The sequence below is a fragment of the Macaca thibetana genome, chromosome 9 (assembly GCF_024542745.1).
Source record: "Macaca thibetana thibetana isolate TM-01 chromosome 9, ASM2454274v1, whole genome shotgun sequence".
NCBI lineage: Eukaryota > Metazoa > Chordata > Mammalia > Primates > Cercopithecidae > Macaca > Macaca thibetana.
Genome location: NC_065586.1, coordinates 94,638,103 through 94,662,446, shown reverse-complemented (window position 1 = coordinate 94,662,446; position 24,344 = coordinate 94,638,103). Strand labels below are relative to the sequence as shown.

General features: G+C 39.8%; 1 protein-coding gene across 1 annotated transcript in view; it reads left to right on the top strand.

The window, feature by feature from the left end:
• HPSE2 (heparanase 2 (inactive)) overlaps nt 1–24,344 on the top strand; it is a 792,879-nt gene that overhangs the window by 626,316 nt on the left and 142,219 nt on the right. The window contains exons 8-9 of the mRNA XM_050805712.1: nt 8,669–8,775; nt 13,773–13,887. Of these exons, the coding sequence (XP_050661669.1) occupies nt 8,669–8,775; nt 13,773–13,887 (222 nt within the window). The remainder of the gene's footprint in view (nt 1–8,668; nt 8,776–13,772; nt 13,888–24,344) is intronic.

The window sequence follows — 24,344 nt, the reverse complement described above, 5'->3', positions numbered from 1 at the left end:
GCAGGACGACCAAGGAACAATTGACAAGATCCAGAACTCAGGGAAGGGCAGTGAGGAAGAAGAGGACAGAGTCAATATCCTCTGCCCTAATGTAGCAGGTAAGTGGAGAGTCAAAAAACGCCAAAGAAGGATGGAAAGAAACATAGGAAAGGCACAGAGCTCTTGCCTTGACCACTTACAAATACAATAAGGAACAAAGACTGCCAAGAGGCAAGGATGTCCCTAAGAAGAGCTCTGTGAGTAGGTAAGGTTTAAGAAGCTTCCTGTAGCTATTCAGCTCTTTGTAACCAACTCTGTAGAGGACTAGTTTGGGTTACTTAAAGAGCTACTGTTCTTCCTGAAATTCTGGGGAAGGTTGATTTCCAACTAGATGAGATGCTAGAATTAATGGGCTCCAGCTTCATTTGGAGGGTGGGCATCCTGCCAGGGCTGATTAGCCCAGCTGGCCTGTCCACTATTCCTGTTTTATTGCTTCCTTTCTCATTAAGGAAGGTGTTGGGTTTGGATAACCATAAACAACATGTCTGCTGCTGTAAGCTACCATTTCTTACACAGCCAGTGGTTGAAGCCAGGCTCTCAAGAGTCTTTTTAAAAGACTTAGATCACAGTTTTAGAGGCAGGATATCAAGGAAACACAGGAAAAGGAAGCCCAGATTTGCAAATGTGCTACATACATTGTTGTTTTCTTATTTTTACCGTTTTTTTTTTTTTTTTTTCATTTTTTTTAAAATTCAAAATGGTAGGAAAAATAAACTAAAAAAATCCAGGCTGTTTTCTCTAGTCTCCCCTCTCTTTCTGTCTCCCTGTTCCTCCCTCAGCATGTCCATGTGAAACAGTACTCATAGTCCCCAGCCCTGAAATATGAAGAAATGGAGCTAGAAGGGTTTCCCTTTATACAACTCTGCCTCTGGCAGGTCCAAGGATTCAGAGCAGCCACTGGCCCTTTACTGAGCAGTTTTCTGGGTACCTGAAAGCCCCCTTGACCACATGGACCCAAGGATTGAAGTCTATTTGGGAACAGAAGAACTGCTGAAAGGCAGCCAACCACTCAGCTCCCTTTACCTTCACTTAAGTAATTTCAGCATTTGTACTTCTTTCTCCCCAGACAGTGTATCCCTTAAAATAGCCTTCATTGGCACATCATTTCTCACCAGCAACTGTACCCTTTTTCTTTCCAAAGTACTCCAATTTTCTCTCTTCTAGCACAGGGAGAATCATGTTTACTACAAAAAAAACACAGTGTTGAACTATAGCCCTCAGTTTCTTAGAGTTTTACTTTCTAAGGGAATTTTGCAGCTGGTTCCATCTGTTTCTCCTAATTTTTTTCTCTCCTCTTCTGCCCATGCTGATTTCCTTTCTGGACCCAACCAGCACCCAGCTTCAGTGTCTGTACCTCCATGACATGTCACCATGATGCTCTTCTCTGCTCATGGAAGATACAGAGGTCATAAGCCTCCCGCCATGCCCCAAACTGTAAATACTCAGAAAATATTTGTTGGTTTGTACTGACTACTCCTAGAACTTTTAACATTAAAAATTTCTAGGACTATTTCCCCAAACAACATTTCACGTAACTGGTTTAGTTTTTGTATCAAAGTTGTCCCTCACTGTGTGTTTTTCGTTCATGTGGCTTGACTGGAACTACCCCTGTACTGAGAGTGGAGAAATGAACTACTCTGAATGATAATTATGTTTGTGTGAATTATCCATGTGCATTTTAAATTCTAAACTGGCCTTTCCTGCTGCTTAGCATACATCTGGGCTATTACCTATCACCGCAAGTGTTATGTCTGAAGGAAAAGCACCAACTCTAATGTTATTCATTCAAACACAAGCTCATGTGCCTTGGACAAGGAGAGTGATCTAGGTAACATTCTGGTCTACACCTCTAAGTGCTTACTATATGCCAGACACTACTTCAACTGCTTCACAAATATTATATTATTTAAATATCATAAAATCCTTTAAGGCAGATATTATTGTGATTTTACAGTTGAGGAAATTGAAACACAGAGAGGTAATGTAACTCACTCAAAGTCATGCAGTAAGTAAATAATAGAACCAGAATTCAAACGCAGGCAATCCGTCTCCAGAGTCCATGCCCCTAACTGCTCCTCAATTTTAGATTGTTTCCTTTCAAATCTCCCTGCAAGTCAGAAGAGAATTCTGATTAACTTTTTTTTTATTTTTTAAGAGACTCTCATGCAGGCTGGAGTGCAGTGGTGTGAACATAACTCACTGCCTCCTGCCTCAGCCTCCGGAGTAGCTGGGACTACAGGCACAAGCCACCATGATTGGCTAATTTTTTTTTTTTTTTCTTTTTTGAGATGAGGAATTTAGCTATGTTGCCCAGGCTGGTCTTAAACTCCTGGCCTCAAGTGATCCTCCCACCTCGGCCTCCCAAGTAGTAGGGCTACAGGCGTAACTTTTATTTACACAGAGTCTATGTCCTTGAAGGGTCCTGTGGACACAGTATTTTATAAATCCCACCGTTTTCCGGAATCAAGTCCTCACTTAAAGGAGCTAGAGTTTGAATTCCTTTTGAAAAATAATCGTCTCATACAAATCACCCCTCTGAGTTCGGCATGCCACCATCCAACTAAGTACAGTAGGTTCTTGAATAATTTCATTTCATTTAACCTCATTTTATTATAATATTGATGGAAAAAAAAAATCAACTCCCAGCTGGGGCCACTGTCTGTTTGGGTTTTTTCCAGATACTCCTGCAAATATGTAGATTGCATTAGGTTTCCTGGGTGTCTAAATGGTCCCTGTCCAAGTGAGTATGGGTGTGGGTATGAGTGGTCCTGCAATGGAATGGTGACCTGTCCATGGCTGGTACTCACCTTGTACCCTGAGCCTCCGAGATAGGCTCTGGCTACTCTCAACCCTGAACTGGTATAAGCACGTTGGAAAATAAATGAATGAATGAATAAAAATTATTGTAAAATAAAAATTTGTGAAGTCTACAATAATTATACAAATGCACAATAAACGATGTGGCAGTAAAGCACACAGCAAGTCTGTCATATTTGTGATTGTTTTTGAAATTCCTGGTGGTAGGAGGTGCTCCTTTTTGCTTTGCAAACAAATTCCTTGATTTAACCCCCCCACCTCCATGACTACCACCACTCACTGATTCACCAAAAATTGGGTAAATAATTTTCTAGTTTTTATTCATCTTTTTTCTTTTCTTTTCTTTTCTTTCTTTCTTTCTTTTTTTTTTTTTTTTTTTTTTTTTTTTTGAGACAGCATCTCGCTCTGTCACCCAGACTGGAGTGTGGTGGGTGGTGCGATCTCAGCTCACTGCAAGCTCCACCTCCCGGGTTCACACCATTCTCCTGCCGCAGGCTCCCAAGTAGCTGGGACTACAGGTGCCCACCACCACGCCCGGCTAATTTTGTTTTTGTATTTTTAGTAGAGACGGGGTTTCACCGTGTTAGACAGGCTGGTCTCGATCTCTTGACCTCGTGATCCGCCCGCCTCGGCCTCCCAAAGTGCTGGGATTACAGGTGTGAGCCATCACACCCCGGCCTATTCATCTTTTTTAAATGTATATATAGATCACACTTATTTCAGTGATTAGTATTAAAAGTTTGGGGGTTTTTACTTAGAAATTTGGTGATGTTTTTGTGACCAGAAATATGTCATAGGAACTTAATTCTTGTTAGTATCATTTAGCCTATAGCAAAATTGGTTATATTATACATTCTTTCGCGTGAAGTTGCCGTTTCCAAGGACCTATTGATGACTTTAAGTGAAGACTTATTGTACTTATAACAAACGTCCTCAAGTGATAAATGTGGAAATACATGATTCTTTCTTTTCTTAATATCAGAGTATTATAACGAGCTTGATAACACATAAAATCCTTCTGGTATCCAAATCACCTTGTGTGGTAATTGACCTTTAACACTTCTGAGGTTATTGAATTCCATACATAAATTACCTGCTAAGCAAAGCAGAATTTTCCTCTTCCCTCTCAGATCAAGGAGAGGCTTGATATCCTGAGATTTGGCAAATAAGCATGTTGCTCTTATCTAGATCTTTCATGTTGTAATAGGTTTTCACTGTATGCCTTTGTTTTTGCAATCAACATATTGCTTCCAATTCTTTGATCAATTTAGTCGCCCTTTGTCAGGTCACATGACTTCTTTAAGGAGTGGTAGTTTACTGTGAGCTTGTGCGAGGGCAGGTGTGGAATTGCATTAACTTCTTTGTGTTACACACAATCTCCTGTGAAGCACTTACTCTGTGCCAGGCATTCTGATAGGAAGTAAATACAAAAGTGAATAAGAGTATTCCCTGCCTTCAAAGAGCTAATGGTTCAAGGTTTCTAGGAAATTTCCTGAATTTCTTACGTGGATCAAAAGTGGTAGTTCAGAATCCTACCACCAAACCGTAAGAATAATTGGCACTAGTTCCTCCGAATTCATGCATCACCATAGACAGACCCACATAAATGTGTGTCTGCTAGGTCTGTGCTCGTTTTCACTCGCTCTCAGGATCTTCCTGGGACTGGCCTAGTATATGTGTCTTTGGCCTTTGACAAGGAAAGGTCCTTAACACTATCCTATCAGGTATTTTTCCAGCTTACATGTGAGGAAATTGAAGCTCAAAGTGGTTATAAAATGATAAACTAATTTGTATATCATTTTACAGTTTTTATCATTTAACAATTAAAATGATATACAAATAACTGTATCATGGTATAGTTTCATTTATATATATATATATATATATATATATATATATATATATATATATATATGATCTCATAGCAGCTGCAGGGATCTTTACATAAGTGAGATCCAATCACTTTCTTGGTTAAATCCCTCCAATAACTTTCCATCACACTCAGAATAAAAATACTCCTTTCTTCTCTGACCTCATTTTTAAATCTTTCACTCCCTTACTTACTACACTCCAGATAGTCTTCTTTGGTTCTAAACACAGCAGACCTGTTTCCACCTGAGGTCCTTTTACTGTGCTGTTCTTCTAGATCCATTAAGGGGCTGGCTCCTTCTTCACTCAGTTCTCGGCTCAGATACCACCTTCCATGTGAGCCTCCTCTGACCACTATCTAAAGCACTGACCTTACCCTCCTGTCAAATTGCTCTCTAGCGTGTTACTCTGTTTTGTTTTCTTCCATCCCTTATTATTATCTAAATGTCTTTTATTTGTTTACTTGTTTATTATTATTCTCCTTCCCTTGACTAAAATGTAAGACAACAAGAACAAAGACTTGTTATGCTTCATTGCTATAGATCCACCCCTAGAACTCTGCTTGGCATATAGTAGGTGCTCAGTAAATATTTGTTGAATGAATTAGTTAATGCCCTTGATAATGCATTAATGTTTTTGATGGGAAATCCTCAGCCCTTTCTAGCCTCATGTTTATATATTCTCCCTAGGCAATTTCATTTACTCCTGTGGATTTTTCTACCTTTCTCAGTGTTTTCCTCCAGCCCAGATCTTTGTTTCTGAGATGACCAGCTCTGAGCTGTGTTTGACTTTTTTCATTTCCCATACTTGTTGTTTTAACTTTCAGAATCAAAGATACTCTTGACCTTTGAGTGATAACCAAGGGAATCTACATTAGCATTATAAAATACTAACACATTTTAACATTTATATTTAAAAGAAACTTAAGAGTTCATATACCACAAATTCATGACTTTAAATGTGGATGAAGAAATTGAAGTCCAAGATAATAACTACTACAAGTGTCACAAGTAGCATGTAGCATAACCCAGAATTTCCAAGGTACATTCTTATTTCCACATTATGGTTATTTGCCTACTGAGACCGTAACTCTCCTTTTGTTAATGTGTTATTTTACATATATTTATTTACTGAGATATAATTCACATAGCATAAAATTCACCCTTTGAAAGTATGAAATTCAGTGGTTTTTAATATATTCACAGAATTTTGAAATCATCTCCACAGTCTAATTTTAGAACATGTTCATCACCTCCAAAAGAAACCTCATACTGATTAGCAGTCACTCTCCTTTCCCCCTCCCATCTTAAACTTCCTCTTCTTCTTCAGCCCTAGGAAACCATTAGTGTACTTACTGTCTCTAAGAATTTGCTTATTCTGAACATTTCATATAAATAGAACCATATCATATGTGGCCTTCGGTGTCTGGCTTCTTTCACTTAGCTTAATGTTTTCAAGGTTCATTTATGTTACAGTATTTACCTTTTTGTTTTGTTTAACCAAAGCTCCTTTCTCTAACTGCCTTTAATATCTTTGAGCACAAAATTAAACATTAAATATCCTCCAAGCCAAAGACAAAAAAAGAAAAACACAAATATATTACTCTGCTCTGGTTACTCATAAAGGAAGTAGATAGTTTATCATGTACACAGATGTTTTTAGCACCATATTTTAAGGGAAATCATAGATGTAGTTCTTTAATCTGGCCATATGGATGTGTCTTTTGATTATTTAAGGCATTTTTCTTCCTTTCTTATTCCTACAATTCCCTGCTTCCCTTGAGTTGGGCAGGCTGAACAGTATTGAAAGGAGTAAGAGGACTACCTGGTAGTATCCTCAAATGACTCTTCTTTTTTTGTGTATAAGAGTGCATTTTTATTTAATCTTTACCAACATGCTATTGGCCACCACCGTTAATTCTCAGGATTTCTCTTCCATTTATGATCATAATACTCACTTTAATCTCAAATTTGTGTAATTTTCTTACAATTTTGTTTCTGAAAAAGGTCAGTAACTTTGCCAACCCAAAATACGTTCCAAATAATGCACATTGTCTAGCAAATGTGGGGAGAGAGGGCAGGGAGCTGTACCTCGCTAGAAATGAAAAGAGGAATATGATTGATTGTTGATGTCTATGTACCCATGGGTTTGGCCACATATATTTTTTTCTTTTTGACAGCCCTCAGGTGCAGAGAATTAAATTAACATAATACTCCTAACCTAACAGCAAACTATTATCATCAGTTCATGAAAGGTCTTGTTTTTGTTTTAATTTTCACCTCTCTCTTATACATGCTTTCCTTATGTGTTTGATATATGTTCTTAAGAGGCATGTGTCATTATAGGGTATTTAGTGTTATTGGGTGCAAGTGAGCAATTTTATAAGTAATATTGTGCCATAAATCTCATTTGGTGTTTGTTTTTTTTTTTTTTAATTTACCACTAAACCTTTAAAGACTATTCATGGTGTTGGATTTACATTGACGTTATTGTTTTAACTGCTGCATAATATTGCATAGTATATATCCACATTTTATTTTTCCATTCCTCTAGCAATGGACATCTGCTGCAGTGACATAGAAAGAATTCTCATTCTTACTCTTTAGAGACCTGAGGAAGAATTGCTTTGGTGTGTATGCCTAGGAGAGTAGTTGGGGGGCCATAGGACCTAAATACACTATTTTCTTTGTCCAGCCTCTTTAGCGCATAGCTGGCATCCTCCCAGTCCCACCTCCTACTCTAGCCATCATTGTAGAGATCAGGGCTGGGCCAGCATGCAGGCTGCAGCCAGCTAGGTGTCAGTGTACTAGGTAGTATCTCACTTCTTATTTCCTTCTCTGAGGCAGAGATGAGGAAGGAACACTCAGAGAATCTACTCAGCACTCAGGCCTGCACTTGAAATAGGGTTAGAGGAGCAAGGGGTTAATGGTCACAAGGCTACTCATGCTTTCTCTTGTACCCCCTTGGGGGTCAGTTCTGAGACACAGTCTGTAAGGCTCTTACCAAGATCCCTGTGAGACTGAGTAGTTGCCAGCACTGGCTGTCAATTTGAAAATGCATCCTTGTCTTAGTTTTCCCTTCGTCCCTATTTCAGTTCCCCAGTCCCTCATTCCTGCTCCTTGGTATTATTTCTTGAGTGAACTACCTGTAGACAAGCCTTTGACTCAGGCTCTGTTTTCAGGGGCTACCCAGCATACAATCTTACTCCTAAGTGCCACCAGATTGCAATCCAGAGCATCTTCACCCTGATCTGAATAGTTTGGTCAGTCTTCCCCTTGTGGGTCAGAGACTGGGCCATTTCAAATCTTCAGCGTGCTACCTTTCGACAAGAAGTTTTGCTTCTGCTTGGAAGGCATGCAGTTATTCCCTGTGTGAATGTGTCATTTGTGGGTCAGTGACTTTTCTTTTTACCCTTACTGCAGTTATTTTCAAAATATGATTACAATCTACCTGCACTAGTAATTATAAAATACGTCTCCCACGAACATTCTCTCTACTTGCTTGTGATATGTGACTTTTGATGCTTGTGATGCATTCGTGGCTTTTAGATAGTGCATGTGTCATAGATGTGCTATAAGAGAGACTGAAAAGCATTGTTTCTCAATGCTTGGTAATTTGGAAACACAATATGATTTATATTTTTTAGTGGAAAGTACTGCAGTCAGTTTACATCCTGGAGTATGCACTTGTTCTGTCACATTGTCAGTTGGGTTTACTTAGGGAAAAATGATAATTTCTTTAAGTGGCACATGTCAATGTTAATGCATTTTGGTTTGTGAATGCCAACTCACTGAACTGGGTGCATCATCATAAAAAAGCACAAATCATGACCCCCTGAAAACAGGAAATCAGATCAACTTCCTTAAGGGAATGTATGTTTCTTCTCATGTGGGAATAGTTTTTAAAACCTCATTATCCCCTTCTGCTTTTGTTGTGTAAACAGGTGGTTAATACATACACTCCAGGAAAGAAGATTTGGCTTGAAGGTGTGGTGACCACCTCAGCTGGAGGCACAAACAATCTATCAGATTCCTATGCTGCAGGATTCTTGTGAGTAACACTTGAAATTTCACCCCCAGGGGCTTTCAGGAGGAAAGGACAGTGAATCTCTGATATTGCTGATTATTCTGCCCATCCAAGGGGTGAGGCATGTTTCCTGTTGAAAGTTCATTTCCTTCATTTGTGTATGTCTTAAACCATTCAACAATGATCAACGCCTTCTCTAGATATTAAAATGTCAGGCACAGGCATCAGAACAAAGATTATAGTAAGTAATATTAGTAACAGTAATAATTATAGTAATAACGGCTTTATTGATTGTCTAAAGTTCAAAACACAGTGTAAACAACATACATTTTCTAAGCCAATTTTCACTATAGTCTTGGGAGATAGGTAACAATAAGGCATGGTTTTTTCCCTCCAGAAAAAATATGATTGGTGGAACTGGGATAGGAGATAACTACATTGTAAAGCTGTAGGAGGTAAGTGCCGTAGTAATCATACTTTTAATAATACGGTGCTTACCACTGTCTGAAGTGCTTTATTTGTATTTCATAATTTAACAACCAATGACATAGATGCTACTGCTTTTATAACAATTTAGTGAAATAGATGCTGTTATTATCCCATTTATGGATGAGAAAACTGAAAGAGGTGAAGTAACTTATCCAAGATCACTCATTTAGTTAGTGGCACAGCTTGGACTCAAACCCAGGCAGTTTGCTCCAGAGTGCAGCTCCTTTACCACTGCAGCAGACCACCTGCCTTTCTGCCTCACATGGTCCGTCTACAAAAGAAAAATGATAGACATACAAAGGAATAAAGAATTTCTGTGACTGGGAGTATCAGGAAGGACTTCATGGAAAAAGTGGCATGAGTGCCGCATAGTAGGATTACTCTAATTTCTATAGGTGGGAGTCATGGTGATGGCAGAGGGAGCCTTCTAAGCCCAAGAAACATTATGAGCAAAGGCACAGAGGAGCAGAGAATGGCTAATGTGACTAAAGCCTTGTTATCTGCGAGGGTACAATGAGGGCTGAGACTCAGGAAAGGGTTTATCACCAAATTACAGAAGGTCTTGAAAACCCGGTAGAGGAAGTGAGGCCTTGTTCTATATTCACAGTAAGCCATTGCAGATTGTGAAGGAGAGACAGAGAAAGAGAGAGAGAGAGAAAATCTGGAGAATCTGACTTGTGTTTTTTCTGACTTTGGCTTTGTTAATGGTATTCACAAAAGTTGGGAAGGAATGGGAAAATGAATTTGAAGGCTACTACAGTCATCTGGAGAATGACTTAAGCCAGAAGCATAAGGGCCTCTCATTAGCTTGCCAGTGTCATGTGGCAGGGACAAACCCCTCAGGACCACTAAATAAGTGACTTGTTCCTGCTCCAGTACAGTCCTGTGGCCTTGGATTTTTGACTGAGCAATGTCCTCCTAAGAACTGTAGCTTTGCCCTCAGCTGTGTGTTTTGCTACTAACAGCTGTTCCTAATTATGCAGCTTCGGTTCCCCTGTATAGAGGTAACTTCTTTAATACATTAATGAAGGACAAATCAGGCCAGTTAAGTGGATTGCCTTTACAGATGGAGTTCTGGCAAATGCAGATAAAGAAAATGAGTCAGTGTAATTCATGGTGATACCTTGGGTCTTCCATTTCTGTGTCCTCAGCATCTTACATTGTGTAGCACAGACATGGGCAGCAAGCATGGTTCAAATGCATGAAGTGGAGTGAGTCACCTTTGATATAGTGTCATTAAGACTCTTCTTTCAAAAGTACACTCCCAGCCAGGCACGGTGGCTCACACCTGTAATCCCAGAACTTTGGGAGGCCAAGGTGGACAGATCACTTGAGGTCAGGAGTTCGAGCAGCCTGGCCAACATGGTGAAATCCCATTTTTACTAAAAATACAAAAATTAGCTGGGCATTGTGGCATACGCCTGTAGTCCCAGCTACTTGGGAGGCTGAGGCAGGAGAATCGTTTGAATCTGGGAAGCAGAGGTTGCAGTGAGCTGAGACTGCATTCCTGCCTGGGCAACAGAGCGAGACTCCATCCTCCACCCCACCCCGCCAAAAAAAGCCCCACAAAAGTACACTCCCACTCTCCACTGGCTTGATATGAGACCCGTTGAAAGAGGAGAAGCCAGGGCGTCAGTGCTGCAGGGGCCCCCTTGGAATCAGCAGAGGAATGACATTTGCTCAGCAGTCACTATAGGATGCTGCTACAGGGCCCAGCAAGCAGCCCAGTTGTACTGAGTGGTTTTGTGAGCATTCTTCCCTTTAGAGAATGATAAGGAATGAGAAATACTGCAGACCTTCATGGAGGAAGTTGAAAAAGAGAACTGCCTTTTCATGAGCATCAGCCAAATAGCCATAGATTCCTACAATCACTTTGCAGAACACGGATGAACATAGTAGTTTATATTCTGTTTGTAATTCAGATATCCAATGCTTGGTTGACACAGATCAGATGAAAACTAGTTTATTCTGCTCCCAATTTCTCTTACTTCTTTGTCACCCATTTGGTCTCAACTCCACTGGCAGCACCCAGCAATGTGCCCTTTGAGTTCAGTTCTCCAAGGGGCAGAAATTGCTTCCTGTTGGGGATGGGAGGGGTGGGGGAGCAGTAAAGCATTCTAGGAAGCTCTAGGAGGCTAGCAAGAAATTGAAAAGACATTTTTCCAGCCTTTTTGAAATGTTAATATATCACATAACTCTGAGTTCACCAGGACATATACACATGCATGTATGCATAAATCGGGATTCTCTGCTACCAAGTGTTCAAGAGTAGTGTTTCCCAGCTAGGGCTTTGAGATTCTTTGGTGGACCACAAATACTCTTGGCATACTGCTATGTCTCAAGCACCTAATAGTGTCTGGCACATAGTAGATATTCACCTTTAGTGGAGTGGAAAATAATGGCAGGGTAGCATCTTTGGTTAGATACACCAGTCATTTTATCAACTCTCTCTAGCTTAGCATAGAAAGGAACCTGGGGAAACCATTTCTTTCCCTTTCTGAGGGGGCTTGTTATTATAGGAGGAAGATGAAGGTATCTTTTGTATTAACCATTCTATTCCGAAAGCCATGGGTTCTGGTTATAGTTCTACCACAGGACAGCCTTTGACAAGGTATTTCATAGTATGTCTCAGTGGCTAAAGGAAAAGCTAAAGCTGATATCTTGATTTTATAGGATTACCAAATTAATAAAAATTATGAAGGCAAGTAGCTTGCTTAGCCATGTTATGTTCCAAAAGTAATTTCAATTCCTGGGTCACAATGTTCCAATTTGAAGAACAACAACAAAAATGATTCTACTATATTATAGTCAGTTTTCCTTTTTGATTTAAAAATTTTGTGTTTTGCTTTGCTTTTTGTTTTGTTTTATTTTTGTAACTCTAATTGTCAGTAAATATTTGTTAGTTTTTATGAGAATAAAATATAATTGTAGATGTAAAAAATATTTGAATATAGGAATAATATTTATTCACAATATAAAAATTAGCAATGCCCTTTATCCCAGCAAGGAAAAAAATGTAATTCTTCAAGTCACGGGTTTGGAGCTCCATATGGTTTCAGATTTGGGAAATCATAAGTATGTGTAATTTTCCCCAGTGTGCTAAATGGTGATTCTCAAAGTTCCGAGAATCTAATTTTATCCAGACAGATTTCAAGTCTACAGAGTATTGAGTACCTATGGTGTGCCAGGAATGGTGAAGGGTGTTTGGAGTACAAGTTCAGACATTGTGTCTATGCTTGATGAGCTCATACCTGACAGGGGAAAGGGAGAGAAGTAAGTTAAGTGATTCTTTCTGTGGACTTTCTGAGGGCATGAATAAGAGATCTGGGGAAGTACAGAGGAAGGTACCACTGTTGGCTGGGGCAGCAGAGTTTAGAATAAAATGACACTTGATTTGGAGATTAATATATGAGAAGAAATTTGCTAGACAAAAAGGGATAGGTTCAAAGAAGAGTGGAAGGGAACTCTAAGCAGAAATTAAAACACGTATAAGGACTTAGGTAAGTGTGAGAAAGCAATGTGTATTTGGGTAGCCAAGAGTAGTTTCATGTGTCTTGGAGCCTGTGGGAAATGGGGTTTAGGGTGAGAAAAGATGGGGAAGAGGTAAATAAAGCTGTACACACATATATTTAGGACAAGTTGTGAAATGCCTTATCTTACATGTACAGAAGACTGAATCTCTAAGCCACATTTATTCCATGTATTATTACAAGTAGAAGTTTCCCTAAGTTTCAGAAGTAGGAAGAGAAAGAGAACCCCAAATGAATGCATGAATGGATGAATGAGCTGAAAGTGTAAATAATGAAGGCAGAGTCAGCAGTGTTGGAAGAACCAAGAAGGCAGTATTTTTGAAGGATGGCATGCCCTGGAAAATGGGTGTTTGGCATAGTGGGATAGATGATAAGTGTGTGAACAGTGCGGATCCTCCACTGCGAAATATGTGTGATGGTAGCATACTTGAATCCCTGAAGAGTTACTTATAGTGCCAAGGAAAATTATTATTGCATTGACTACTGACAGTGATATATGAAGGTTGCTAATGACTAGACTATATTTGCATAGGTCATAGGAGTATATGAGTTAGAGTTCTGTTAAAGGTACATGTTCAGGGACAGGGTATAAGCAGGGGAGTTTGAGGGATGGAATGCACAATGTGTGCTCCTCTGTCTGTAATTGTATGTCCTCTGGCCAGGAGGGATATTAGGCTTACAAATGGCTAGGGTGTTCATTTGTTACTATTTCAGGAATAAAAAGTTAAGTCATTAACAACAAACTATTTAATGATCAAGAGTGGTTCATTTTACTCCCCTAGACCTCTGTTTCTTTTTCTATCAAATGCAGAGTTTGGATTTGATAATCTCAAATATATTACAGCTGTGAATTTAATGCTTAAAATAACCCTCTTCAAAGTACTAGGTAAATTTGGTGACTGGAGATTGGTGTATATGTATATATAGTAGCCAATCTCCATAGAGCTTGTTGTATGCCATTTTAAAAATATATTGATGTAGCTCTTTTTCTCTGCCTTTTAGATGGTTGAACACTTTAGGAATGCTGGCCAATCAGGGCATTGATGTCGTGATACGGCACTCATTTTTTGACCATGGATACAATCATCTCGTGGACCAGAATTTTAACCCATTACCAGTAAGTGTTGGATAAAGATTCCCAACTCCTTTTCCATATCATTCAGTTATTTTGATCATGCCTGTTCCATACTAGGAGAATATTTTTCCTCTTGCTGTTACCAGTTAATTTCATTAATTGAACAGAAACATTCTTGTCTTCGTTCCCTTGATCCATTTCACAGACTTTTGGCTTCACCACACACACACACACACACACACACACACATACACATACACACATGCACACACATCTAGTCACTCACTCACTTTTATATATACACATACATATGTATGTACAGTATGCAATATACATACATTCATTTATACATATTTGTATATTTATTACTATTGTTTTAACAATCCTTGTGCAGTTGAGATTCCCCATCTACTTGTGGCCTGTTTGAACTCTGCTTGAGAGTGAATTTTTCCAGATTGTTTTATTTTAATGCTAATAGGAGACATTAGTTGACATCAAATGCAACATGTTGAAAGCAGATGGGGGAGTGTTAGCCAAGATCAGACACACTAGGAACCCATCTCTTGAGGAGTGGCTGAAGTGCAATTACAGTTAGATGTTGAGCCTTATGTGACAATGAGGGAATTTACCAAGAGCGTCAACTTCTCTAGGAAAGAAAAGGAAAGAGAAGAATAAACTAGAATGGCAAAAGCAGAAATATGGGTTTGTCTAGTGACCTTATTGGCCAATCAGAGAAATTCCACAGACCAGAAAAGCTACGCTTATCAGAAATATTACACGGGTTATCCTTTATCACAGAAGTCATGGTCATGACAAAAGATCAGACTGCTCTCATCAAGTCATAGAATTTCAGAGCTGGGATCCCCCCTCGAGATGATCCAATTCCACCTCATTTAACAGAGGGACTGCTAGCTAGGGGAGGGGCAAGAAAAAAAGGAAAGAAAGGAAAAAGAAGGACAGAGGGAAGTGTTCAGAGCATTGTAGATGCCATTTATGAAAGTGATCTGTACATTGTTAAGTATTATCTGCATCCTTTATAACTAACTTTCCAGGCTGGGGAAGAAACTAACACAAAAGCTCCAAGGCAAGAACAAACCTGGCACATTTGAGGAAACGCAAGAACACTAGGGTGACCGGGGCATGATGAGGAAGGGGGAGAAGTTGGAAATGAGGTAGGCAGGAGTCATATCACCTAGGGCTTTGTATGCTGAAAGGAGTTGACTTGTAAATAGTATGAAAAGCCATTGGAAGGCCTAATTAGGGAAGTAACATGATCTACTTACGTTTTAAACAGCTCACCCTGGCATAATTAACGCATCAAATGTTAGTTATAAAAGGATGCAGATAATACTTAACAATGTACAGATCACTTTCATAAATGGCATCTACAATGCTCTGAACACTTCCCTCTGTCCTTCTTTTTCCTTTCTTTCCTTTTTTCCTTTATTCCTTTCATCACTCATTCAAATTTCATTCACTCTTCTTGATCAGGTACTATGTGCTGATTGCTGTTCCTGGCAATGGGCCACTGTGGTGAACCAAAAAGACAAGGTTCCTGAACTCTTGGAGTTTATAATATAGTGAACTGTACTGATAAATGGAAAATAAATAAACATAAATCAGAGAATTGCAATTTGTCATAAAATTGCTCTGAAAATAACATAGTGAGATAAATATGAATATTTATACTTATTTTGCTAAAGAGAAACTAAGGTTCTGTGACATTATTGAGTGCCTTATCCAAGGTCAGATGAGTAGTAAGAGAGCTGGAACACGTTTTCCAGTTCTAAATTGTGTTTTCTTTTCACTGTACCACACTATTTCTTATGGTAGCCTCTTAGATGTCTTTGCTGTGGTCTGAGGCCAACATTGCCTTAAATGCATGGAAATGAAACCAGGCATGTTGGGAAATTGGAGAGAAGAAAACAGACTGGAAAAAGAGTCTTTGGGTGACTAGACAAGCTTCATTTCCAGAGTTGGACAAACTTGGATTCCGTATCAACCCTCTTTGTACCTTTGCATGGCCATGTGTAAGTTAAGGATGTCAGTCCTCATGGCTTTGTCCTCCTCAAATGAGAGTTGCTGCCAGTGACTTTCTTTAAAAGCATGGCACAAAAGATCTCAGTTGATACACAGTGGAGCAGAGCTCATAGAAATTCATGGGAAGAGAAAACAAGTTCCACTGATTCAGCACAAAGACTCAAATGATCTGGGCAGCTGTATTTCTGGAAACACCAAACTGTAATAAAGAAACTGTATGTAAAAGCACTTAAAAAGGTAGCAGGCTTTCTTTTTATCTTTCTTTTCACTAATAAATTCTGCACCTTATAAGTAGAGAACCTGGCAGCTGGGAGAGTGTATCCTAAGTCTCCCCTGGAAGGAATTTACAAGGCTAGACCAGAACACCAATCTGACACACATTGCCAGCAGGCCCCTGGAATGTGTAATGGAGACAGACCTGGGAATTGTACTGGTTGCCACTTCAGAGAGTTGTGCAATTGATAACTAAACACTGCCAATAAAAACTTGTGGATTTTACATTGTGATTAAATCTTCAAGAGAGTTTGTTGAGCGCTTAGGGGATTAGTGAGTTGCATTTTGGTTGCCTCCCAAAACCAGTGCTCTTGAATGAATTCAGAAAAAGTGAGCATCCTGGCCTTATGGCTCTTCAACCCATATCCCATTTTACCCCTCCCCCTGCCCAGTCAACTTTAATCCCAGTTTGTGGCATTCTAGCCTAGCTCTGGCAGGACCATTTCAATAGCCCCAATCTAAGGTAAGAGAGAATATGAGGATAGCTCTTTAAAAGAGAAACTTGTCCTCAGAAAAGATCATTTTCAAATATACCCCATGTTCTTCATGGTTATTCCTCCAGAAAAGTGCCACCCACCTCCTGCTGTAACATTTTCCTTCTCCTGGAAAGAGAATATTCAGTTCAGCCGTGCTTCATCACTCGACTCCCACTCCCTTCCCCTGGCCCCCTCAACACTGGGAAAGAGGGGACATGTGAGTCTCCACAGCCGGTCAGTCAGTCACGGGCTCCCTTGGGAGTAGACGATGTTTGTGCAGAAGAGATCTGCACATTTGGTGGACATAGTCCAGACCCCACCAGTCATGGGCATTTCTCCTCAGAGAGGGTTTTGGAATTTAGCTTGCTGCTTTTTTTAAGAGCTTGATTTACAGAGCTTTCAGGGAAAGGAATGGTGAATTACTAGTCGACATCTTAACTCCCACACCAGGCTGTCTTCGCACAATTCAATTCAAAAATCATGGACACCTCAGTTGTGTCTGGCTTCATGCTTGGCATTCTAGGGACATGCACATAAATTCATCTATGGAACTAATAATCTGATGTGTGTTTGTGGGACTACAATTTCGTCCTTTATTTGGAATAAAATAAAAAGCTAGATCACATTGGATTGCCTTTTCCACACTGGGCACGGTGGTATGGAAATTTACTGTCAGCATGCTTTTTTGCCTACTTTCCCTGATGAATAATATACACTCAACTCGGCCCAATGCACACTTATTGAGTGCCTGCTGTGTACATTGTTCTGGAATATAGTCATTAGTCGTGGATTGGAGTACAACTCGCTGGTCTATGGTGAGATTGAACCTGTGATTGCAGTTCCCATAGCAATGTGCTCTGAACCAAGCCATTGCTGTTCAGATACCATTTGGCCATCAGAAGGAAACTCTAACTCTTACTGGTGCCTGCCTAGCACAGTTGATGAGCCTATCACAAGATCCTAGAACAAGATCCTAGATGCTCCATCCTTGTTTCCCTCCAAAGTGTTAGAGACAATGCCCAGTGTGCACTGCTGAGCCCTGGTGTGGACACGAGGCTTAAATCTCTCCCTGTGTAGAGCAAGGACACCCAGTTACAAATGCATGTTCCACTGATGCTGGATTGATACAAGAAGAACACCACCTGAGACACAGTGGCTCACGCCTGTGATCCCAGCACTTTGGGAGGCCGAGGCAGGCAGATCACGAGGTCAGGAGATCGAGACCATCCTGGCTAACACGGTGAAACCCTGTCTCTACTAAAAATACAAAAAAGTAGCCAGGCGTGGTGGCGGGAGCCTGTAGTCCCAGCTACTCAGGAGGCTGAGGCAGGAGAATCGCTTGAACCTTGGAGGTGGAGGTTGCAGTGAGCCAAGATTATGCCACTGCACTCTAGCCTGGGCAACAGAGCAAGACTCTGTCTCAAAAAAAAAAAAAAAAAAAAAACACACAAAAAAAACAGCACCTGGGAAACAGCAGGAGCCTGGAACTATGATAAGATTCATGAGTTCTAGTCCTAACTCTGCCATTAATAAGATGTGTATCTTGGTATTCCAGTTTTCCCATCACTTAAATTGGGATAAAAATGCCACCTCTACCTCCAGAAGTTACTGTTACAATCTTTGAGAAAATTAGGTATAAAAATAGGATTGTGATTTGGTATATATACATACATGTAGAAAATTACTGGAAAGGACTGCATCTAAATGTTAAAAGTGGTTTTCTTTGGGTGGTAAGATTACAGGCAGTTTTTATTTTCTTACATGAATTTTTTGTATGTAAAATTGCTGCAATCAGCATTATTGCTTTTAAGATCTTAAAAAAAAGGCCTATTTTTCAAAGAAAAAAGAGTATTTCAAAAGGATTGTGTTTAAATAGCTATGCAAATGTTCCCTTATTATTCATGTTTCATTTATTCATAAACACTTATTGCATTCATGCTATGTGCTAGATACTATGCTAGACACTATTCACACAGTCTCTAGGAGCTTACAGTAGAGATAGGGAGATAGACAAGGTAGCAGGGACTATAACAGAAGCCCTATAGTGTATTAGAAGAGGAGTACAGAAGCCAGATTGAGTAGAGGGAGGCATGGGGCATCAAGGAAGGCTTTCTGGAGGAAACAATGCCTGAGCTGAATCTTTAAAAAGGGCCACTTAGCCATAGGAAGAAGAGTTTGGGGTCTGGGGAGGACCTTCCAAACAGAAGCAGTAGTGTATGTAAAGGTACAGAGGCATTAATTTTCCAGTGAGTCATGTTAGATGGATTAGGAAAAATTAAGAAAAATTTTCCCATTGCTGTCCAGTGGCCACACAGGGTGTATGAAAATTAAAGAATTTCAAAGCTACAGACCTGGAGGTGGTAGGTCAGGGGAGGCACAAAACACAGCCAAACCAGCCTGTGACCTGTTTCTTGGTGAAGCCGCCTTTCTCTTTCTTTTCTTTCCCGTGGGAGCCATCAGGAAGATGAAAGAAGCAGAGTGTACCTGTTTAGGGGTAGCTGTGATGTGAAACCCAATGCTCCCATTAGAGGCCCTGACAAAGACTTCACCATGTGCAGCTTTCCTTTGTGGAACCTGCGGCTGCTGAGAGAAGGGCATCCTTGGCTGCAGGATCAATCACTGAGACTCAGGCTGGCTCCACGTCAGTGGCCGAAGTGCCTGGGCTGCATGCCCAGGGAACATGACTTGCTCTTTTCTCCTCTGTGTCTCTAAACCCTGGCTGCTCAAACCAGAGCCTGTGCTCTGCACCATCTGAGAGGAAGGCAGTTCTTTTGCTCCTAATGCTTTCACTTAGACGCTCCTCTGATTTTCTACTAGGAGTTCTCCTCCCTTGCTTATTTATCAGCCTGAGCGGTGTGCGCAGGATGTCGGCAACAACACTAACAGTTGTAACAGCTCACGCCGATGGAAGCCCCTTTGGGAAATAGAAAGCACTCTAGACCTAAAATCAGAAGGTGCAAGCTCAAAATGCAGCACCACAATTTTCTAGTTACATGAGTCTTCATTTCTTCCTCTGTGAAATGGGATTAACTGTGCTGGTGTTACAGACAGGGAAGTATTTGAATGTACTGCTTAAAAGTATTGACTTGGAATCAGACTGACCTGAGTTTCAAAACTAGCTCTATCACTTACTAGCTATATGTCCTTGGATTTATAAGCATCAATAAACATCAATTTCCTCTCATAAAATGGAGACAATAATAGTGTCTACCTCAGAGGGTTGTTAGAAAGATTAAACGAGCCAATGCATGTGTATCTTTTACCACATAGTAAATACTCAGTAAATGTTAATCACTATTATTATTTATAAAGTCACTTTGTTAAAATTCTGTAAGTCACAATAATTATTATTAATAATCTGAATATAACTGTGGTGAGATAATATATATTTGATATCAAATATACATTTGATATATATTTGATATACATTTAATATTTAGATATCTGGAAATCAAGCAATGATGACTAAAGGATGAAAAGTAGATTTTTTGGTAAAAGTAATTTAACTTTTTATAATTTTCTAGTAACTTAACTAGAAAATGAGAAGAACGAAAAAGGAAAGCAATGATTCCTTCACTTGAGAGGAATTGACTGCAATGGTTAAAGATAAACTAAAAATTACATTTTATTTCCCTCTGGAGAAGATTCTGGCAACCTTTCCCAGTGAAGGCAATTAAGGCAGTAACCAGGCCCCAACACCTTCATTTGGTATTTATAAATGGCCCAATAAGCCCTGGAAACCATGATATGTCACATCAAAGTGCTAATGACAGCACATTATGTGAATCACTGAGAAGCAACAATTGAAAATTCCACTCTGCCATCAGCCATTTATATTGTTCCTAGATTGCAATACTGAGGGATTACAGCTACAGCAAATTGTGTGGCCTCCTAAATAAATTAGGGAGAAGAAGCAATTATAGTCTCGCTGCACTTGAGCTTAGGAACACAATTCGCCATCCTTGAAGCAACGTGTAGACAGTGAGAAGCAAGGTCAGGTCTGGAATGAGAAGAACTGCACTCACTTAACCTCATCAGCTCGCTGAAAACACTAAAGAATTATCTAAAAATGACCTGAGAAGAAAGAGAGGGAGGGAGGGAGGAAGAGAAAAGAAAGGAAATAAGGGAGAGGAAAAAAATAAATGTCCTTTGGTAGGTTGGAAGGCACTTTTGTGAATGCCACAATATGACAAATTTAAGAATATTTCATCTTAAAGACTTTGCAAACATTAAGGGCACAGTGGTGTCTGGTTGTGACCTTTAGGAACCAAAAAATAAGCCTCTGATAGAACCAAGATAATACATTATGTTTTTTTCTAACTCAATTATGGTTTTGTGGTTGTTTAAATAAAAGCAAAAGTCTTTATTAAAAATAGAAAGAGAACAAATTCTGCTTTTTAATTCTTATTTAAATGTACTACACTATAACTTTTTAAAAAGAATCTGTCAGTCATTAGATACCTCACTTACTAACTTTCAGCCATTATCAATCTCTGCTTGTTTCATCCTTGATTCGGTTTTAAGCATTGAAAGGATTCAATAGAACACACCATTTTTACTTACCCTAAATTTGATGGCAGAAGACCTGCCTTCTACTCTAAAATTCACCCTCATCTTGTTGTCACAATCCTTATAGCCTTTCTTTGTTAGAGCAGTGGTTCTCAAGCCTGGCTGAACATTATAGTCACCTAGGGAGCTTTTATAAAAATACCTATGCTTAGGCATCAACTCCAGAGATTCCTGTTTAAGTTGATCTGTAGAGGATCCCAGGTGTTGATATTTTTTTTGAAGTCCAAGTGATTCTAATGTGAAGCCAGAATTGAGAACTGTATTAGAGGTTTATGTTGCCCTGATTAAATTATCAACTACCTTTTTATTTTTTTCTACTCCTCTGTACTCAACTCTTGCTTCAATTTTTGACATAGTAACAAAATATTTAGTACTGTCTATCATTCATTCATTTGACAACTATTTATTGAGTATCTACTATGTGCCAGACACTTCTAGATTCTGATGAAATGGAGGTGAAAGGGGAAAGACAAGATCCCTGCCCTCATTGGAGGTTACAGTCTGGAAGGAGAGACTAAAAATAAACAAGTAAACTAACAATTAATTACAAAATTCAGAATGCTGTGAAGGAAGCAGTCGCTAAACTGAATAATGAATAATTTAGAAAGTGTGGCCAAGGAGGTCTTCACTGAAGAGGCAGCCATTAGAGGCTGGTGGAAGAGCAGAGCATCGCTCAACAGGAACAGCATCCGCAAAGGCTGCAGTGGGGGAAAGACGCTCAGTCACACATCAGAGGCCACACAGTGTCTCTAAGACCAACCTGAGGTATGGTCCACCCACCGCCAGGCACAGAGGCAGGCAGCAGTGTTCAGCACAGTTTAGCTCAAGCTCCCTGAACATGCTGCTCTGTCCTGCCCTTGCCACCAGCACTTGGCAAACTTCATTGCTTCCTGTTTATTGCCCCTTATGCAAATAATAGTGGTGTATCTCACTGCCTGGCCCTTTATCTGGGATCCCCGACTGAGCTTAGTGCCTAGAGTTTCCCCGTCACTGGCCCAGCCATCCCCATTTACACTCTCTGTCACCTGTCATCAGACTTTGAAACAAGAATGGCAGAACATTTGGTAGTTTATTATACTATTCCGTTTTTGAGTATGTTTACAAATTTCACCGATAATTCTTTTAATATCTTTGTTTGAGAACCTTATGACATACACTAAAGCAAAGCACTGTTTTAGTTTCTGTAGAACATAAAAAATAATGTTAGATTCCTTCTCTCCATGTTTACAATCTGTGTTGGGTGACGTAAAGCCTTGGAGAGAGAGTTAACAGACGATGGATGTGTATGTTAAAGTCTGTCTTGTTCACTCATTATCCCCAGAGCCTAACATAAGGCGCCTTGCATAGGAAGTACTCAATAAATATTTGTGAAAATAAGAGAGGGAGGAAGGGATCCAAATGATCAATAGACAATAGTTTTTTTAGATGTCTGAGGTAGGAGATATTACTACTGGCCGGAAGGGAGGAGCCAGAGGGAAGAATTAGGAAAGACTGTGCAACAAGACGTCATTGGTGGACATTTGTAATATTAGTTACCTGCATAATACATGTTCCTGAGAAGGCTCCTTACTCCAGGGCACCACAATGATGTGACAGCAGGAAGAAAGGAGGGCCTTGGGATAGAAGGCTCACCAACTGGAAGACCAGGAATTCTGGATCTGATTCCACATTCTGACACCAACTCACTCATTGTAGGGCACTGGGCACTCTGGGTCTGTCTCTAATTTAGAGGTTGAATTGGACAATCTGAGGTTCCCTTCAGCTCTGAAGTTTTCTGATTCATTTCAATATGTTATTTCCATACCACTGTCTTCAGATGGACCTCCCAGCTGAACCTAAATTAATAAAATATTTTAAAATAAAGCTGCACTGCTTCCCTTTGAAATCATTCAGGGAATAAAGCTTTTTTCCTCAAGGCTCCTATAGCCCTGTTATAGTACTTATGACTGTCTTTTGTTATTAGAATTGTTGGGGTCCACCTACTAGTAAATTCTCAGTCATTATTGTTTCAATTATTTCTTCAATTCCTTTCTCTTTCTTTTCCTTCTAGTTTGTTACACATTTTGTAGCTGTCCCACAGTCCTCAGATATGCTGCCCTATTTTAGTCAGTCTTTATTCACTTTGTTGTTCAATTTGGGATGTTTCCATTGATATTTTCTCAAATTCAGAGATTATTTCCTCAGCCATGTCCAGTCTACTAATAATCTTATCAAGGGCGTTCTTCATTTATGTTATAGTATTTCTGATCTCTAGCGGTTTCTTTTAGTTCTTAGAATATCCATCTCTCTGCTTACATTGCTCATCTGCTTTTGCATGCTATTTGCTTTATCCATTAGATCCTTTAGCATATTAATAACAGCTGTTTTTAATTCCCGTTCAGATAATTTCAGCATTCTTGCCATGTCTAGTGTTTGCTCTGTTTCTTCAAATTGTGTTTTTTGCCTTTCAGTGTGCCTTGTAATTTATCTGGATAGATGTGATGTATCAGGTAAAAAGAACAATTGTAAATAAGCCTTTAGTAATATGGTGGTAAGGTATGCGGGGAGAGGAAGCATCGTATAGTCCTATGATTAGGTCTCAGACTTTTTGTGAGCCTGTGCCTTTAGATTGTGAACTTCACAAGTGTTTTTCAGTATTTTTCTTTCCCCTTTTAGTGGAACAGGATGGCTAGAGTGGGCTGGAGTTGATATTTCCCTTCTCCTGCCTGGAAGGCTAGAGCTGACTGGAGTTGGGTATTCCCTTTCACTTAGGTCAGTTAGGCTCTGATAATACCCCAACAAGTTAGGTTATGGTTAACTAGTTTCTCCTGAGGGCAGAACTTGTTAAGAACAGAGGCCAGGCACGGTGGCTCACACCTGTAATCCCAGCACTTTGGGAGGCCAAAGTGGGCACATCACGAGGTCATGAGATGGAGACCATCCTGCCCAACATGGTGAAACCCCGTTTCTACTAAAATACAAAAAATTAGCCTGGCGTGGTGGTGTGCGGCTGTAGTCCCAGCTACTCAGGAGGCTGTGGCAGGAGAACTGCTCGAACCCAGGAGGTGGAGGTTGCAGTAAGCCAAGATCGAGCCACTGTATTCCAGCCTGGTGACAAAAAAAAAAAAAAAAAAAAAAAAAAAAAAAAAAAAAAAAAAAAAA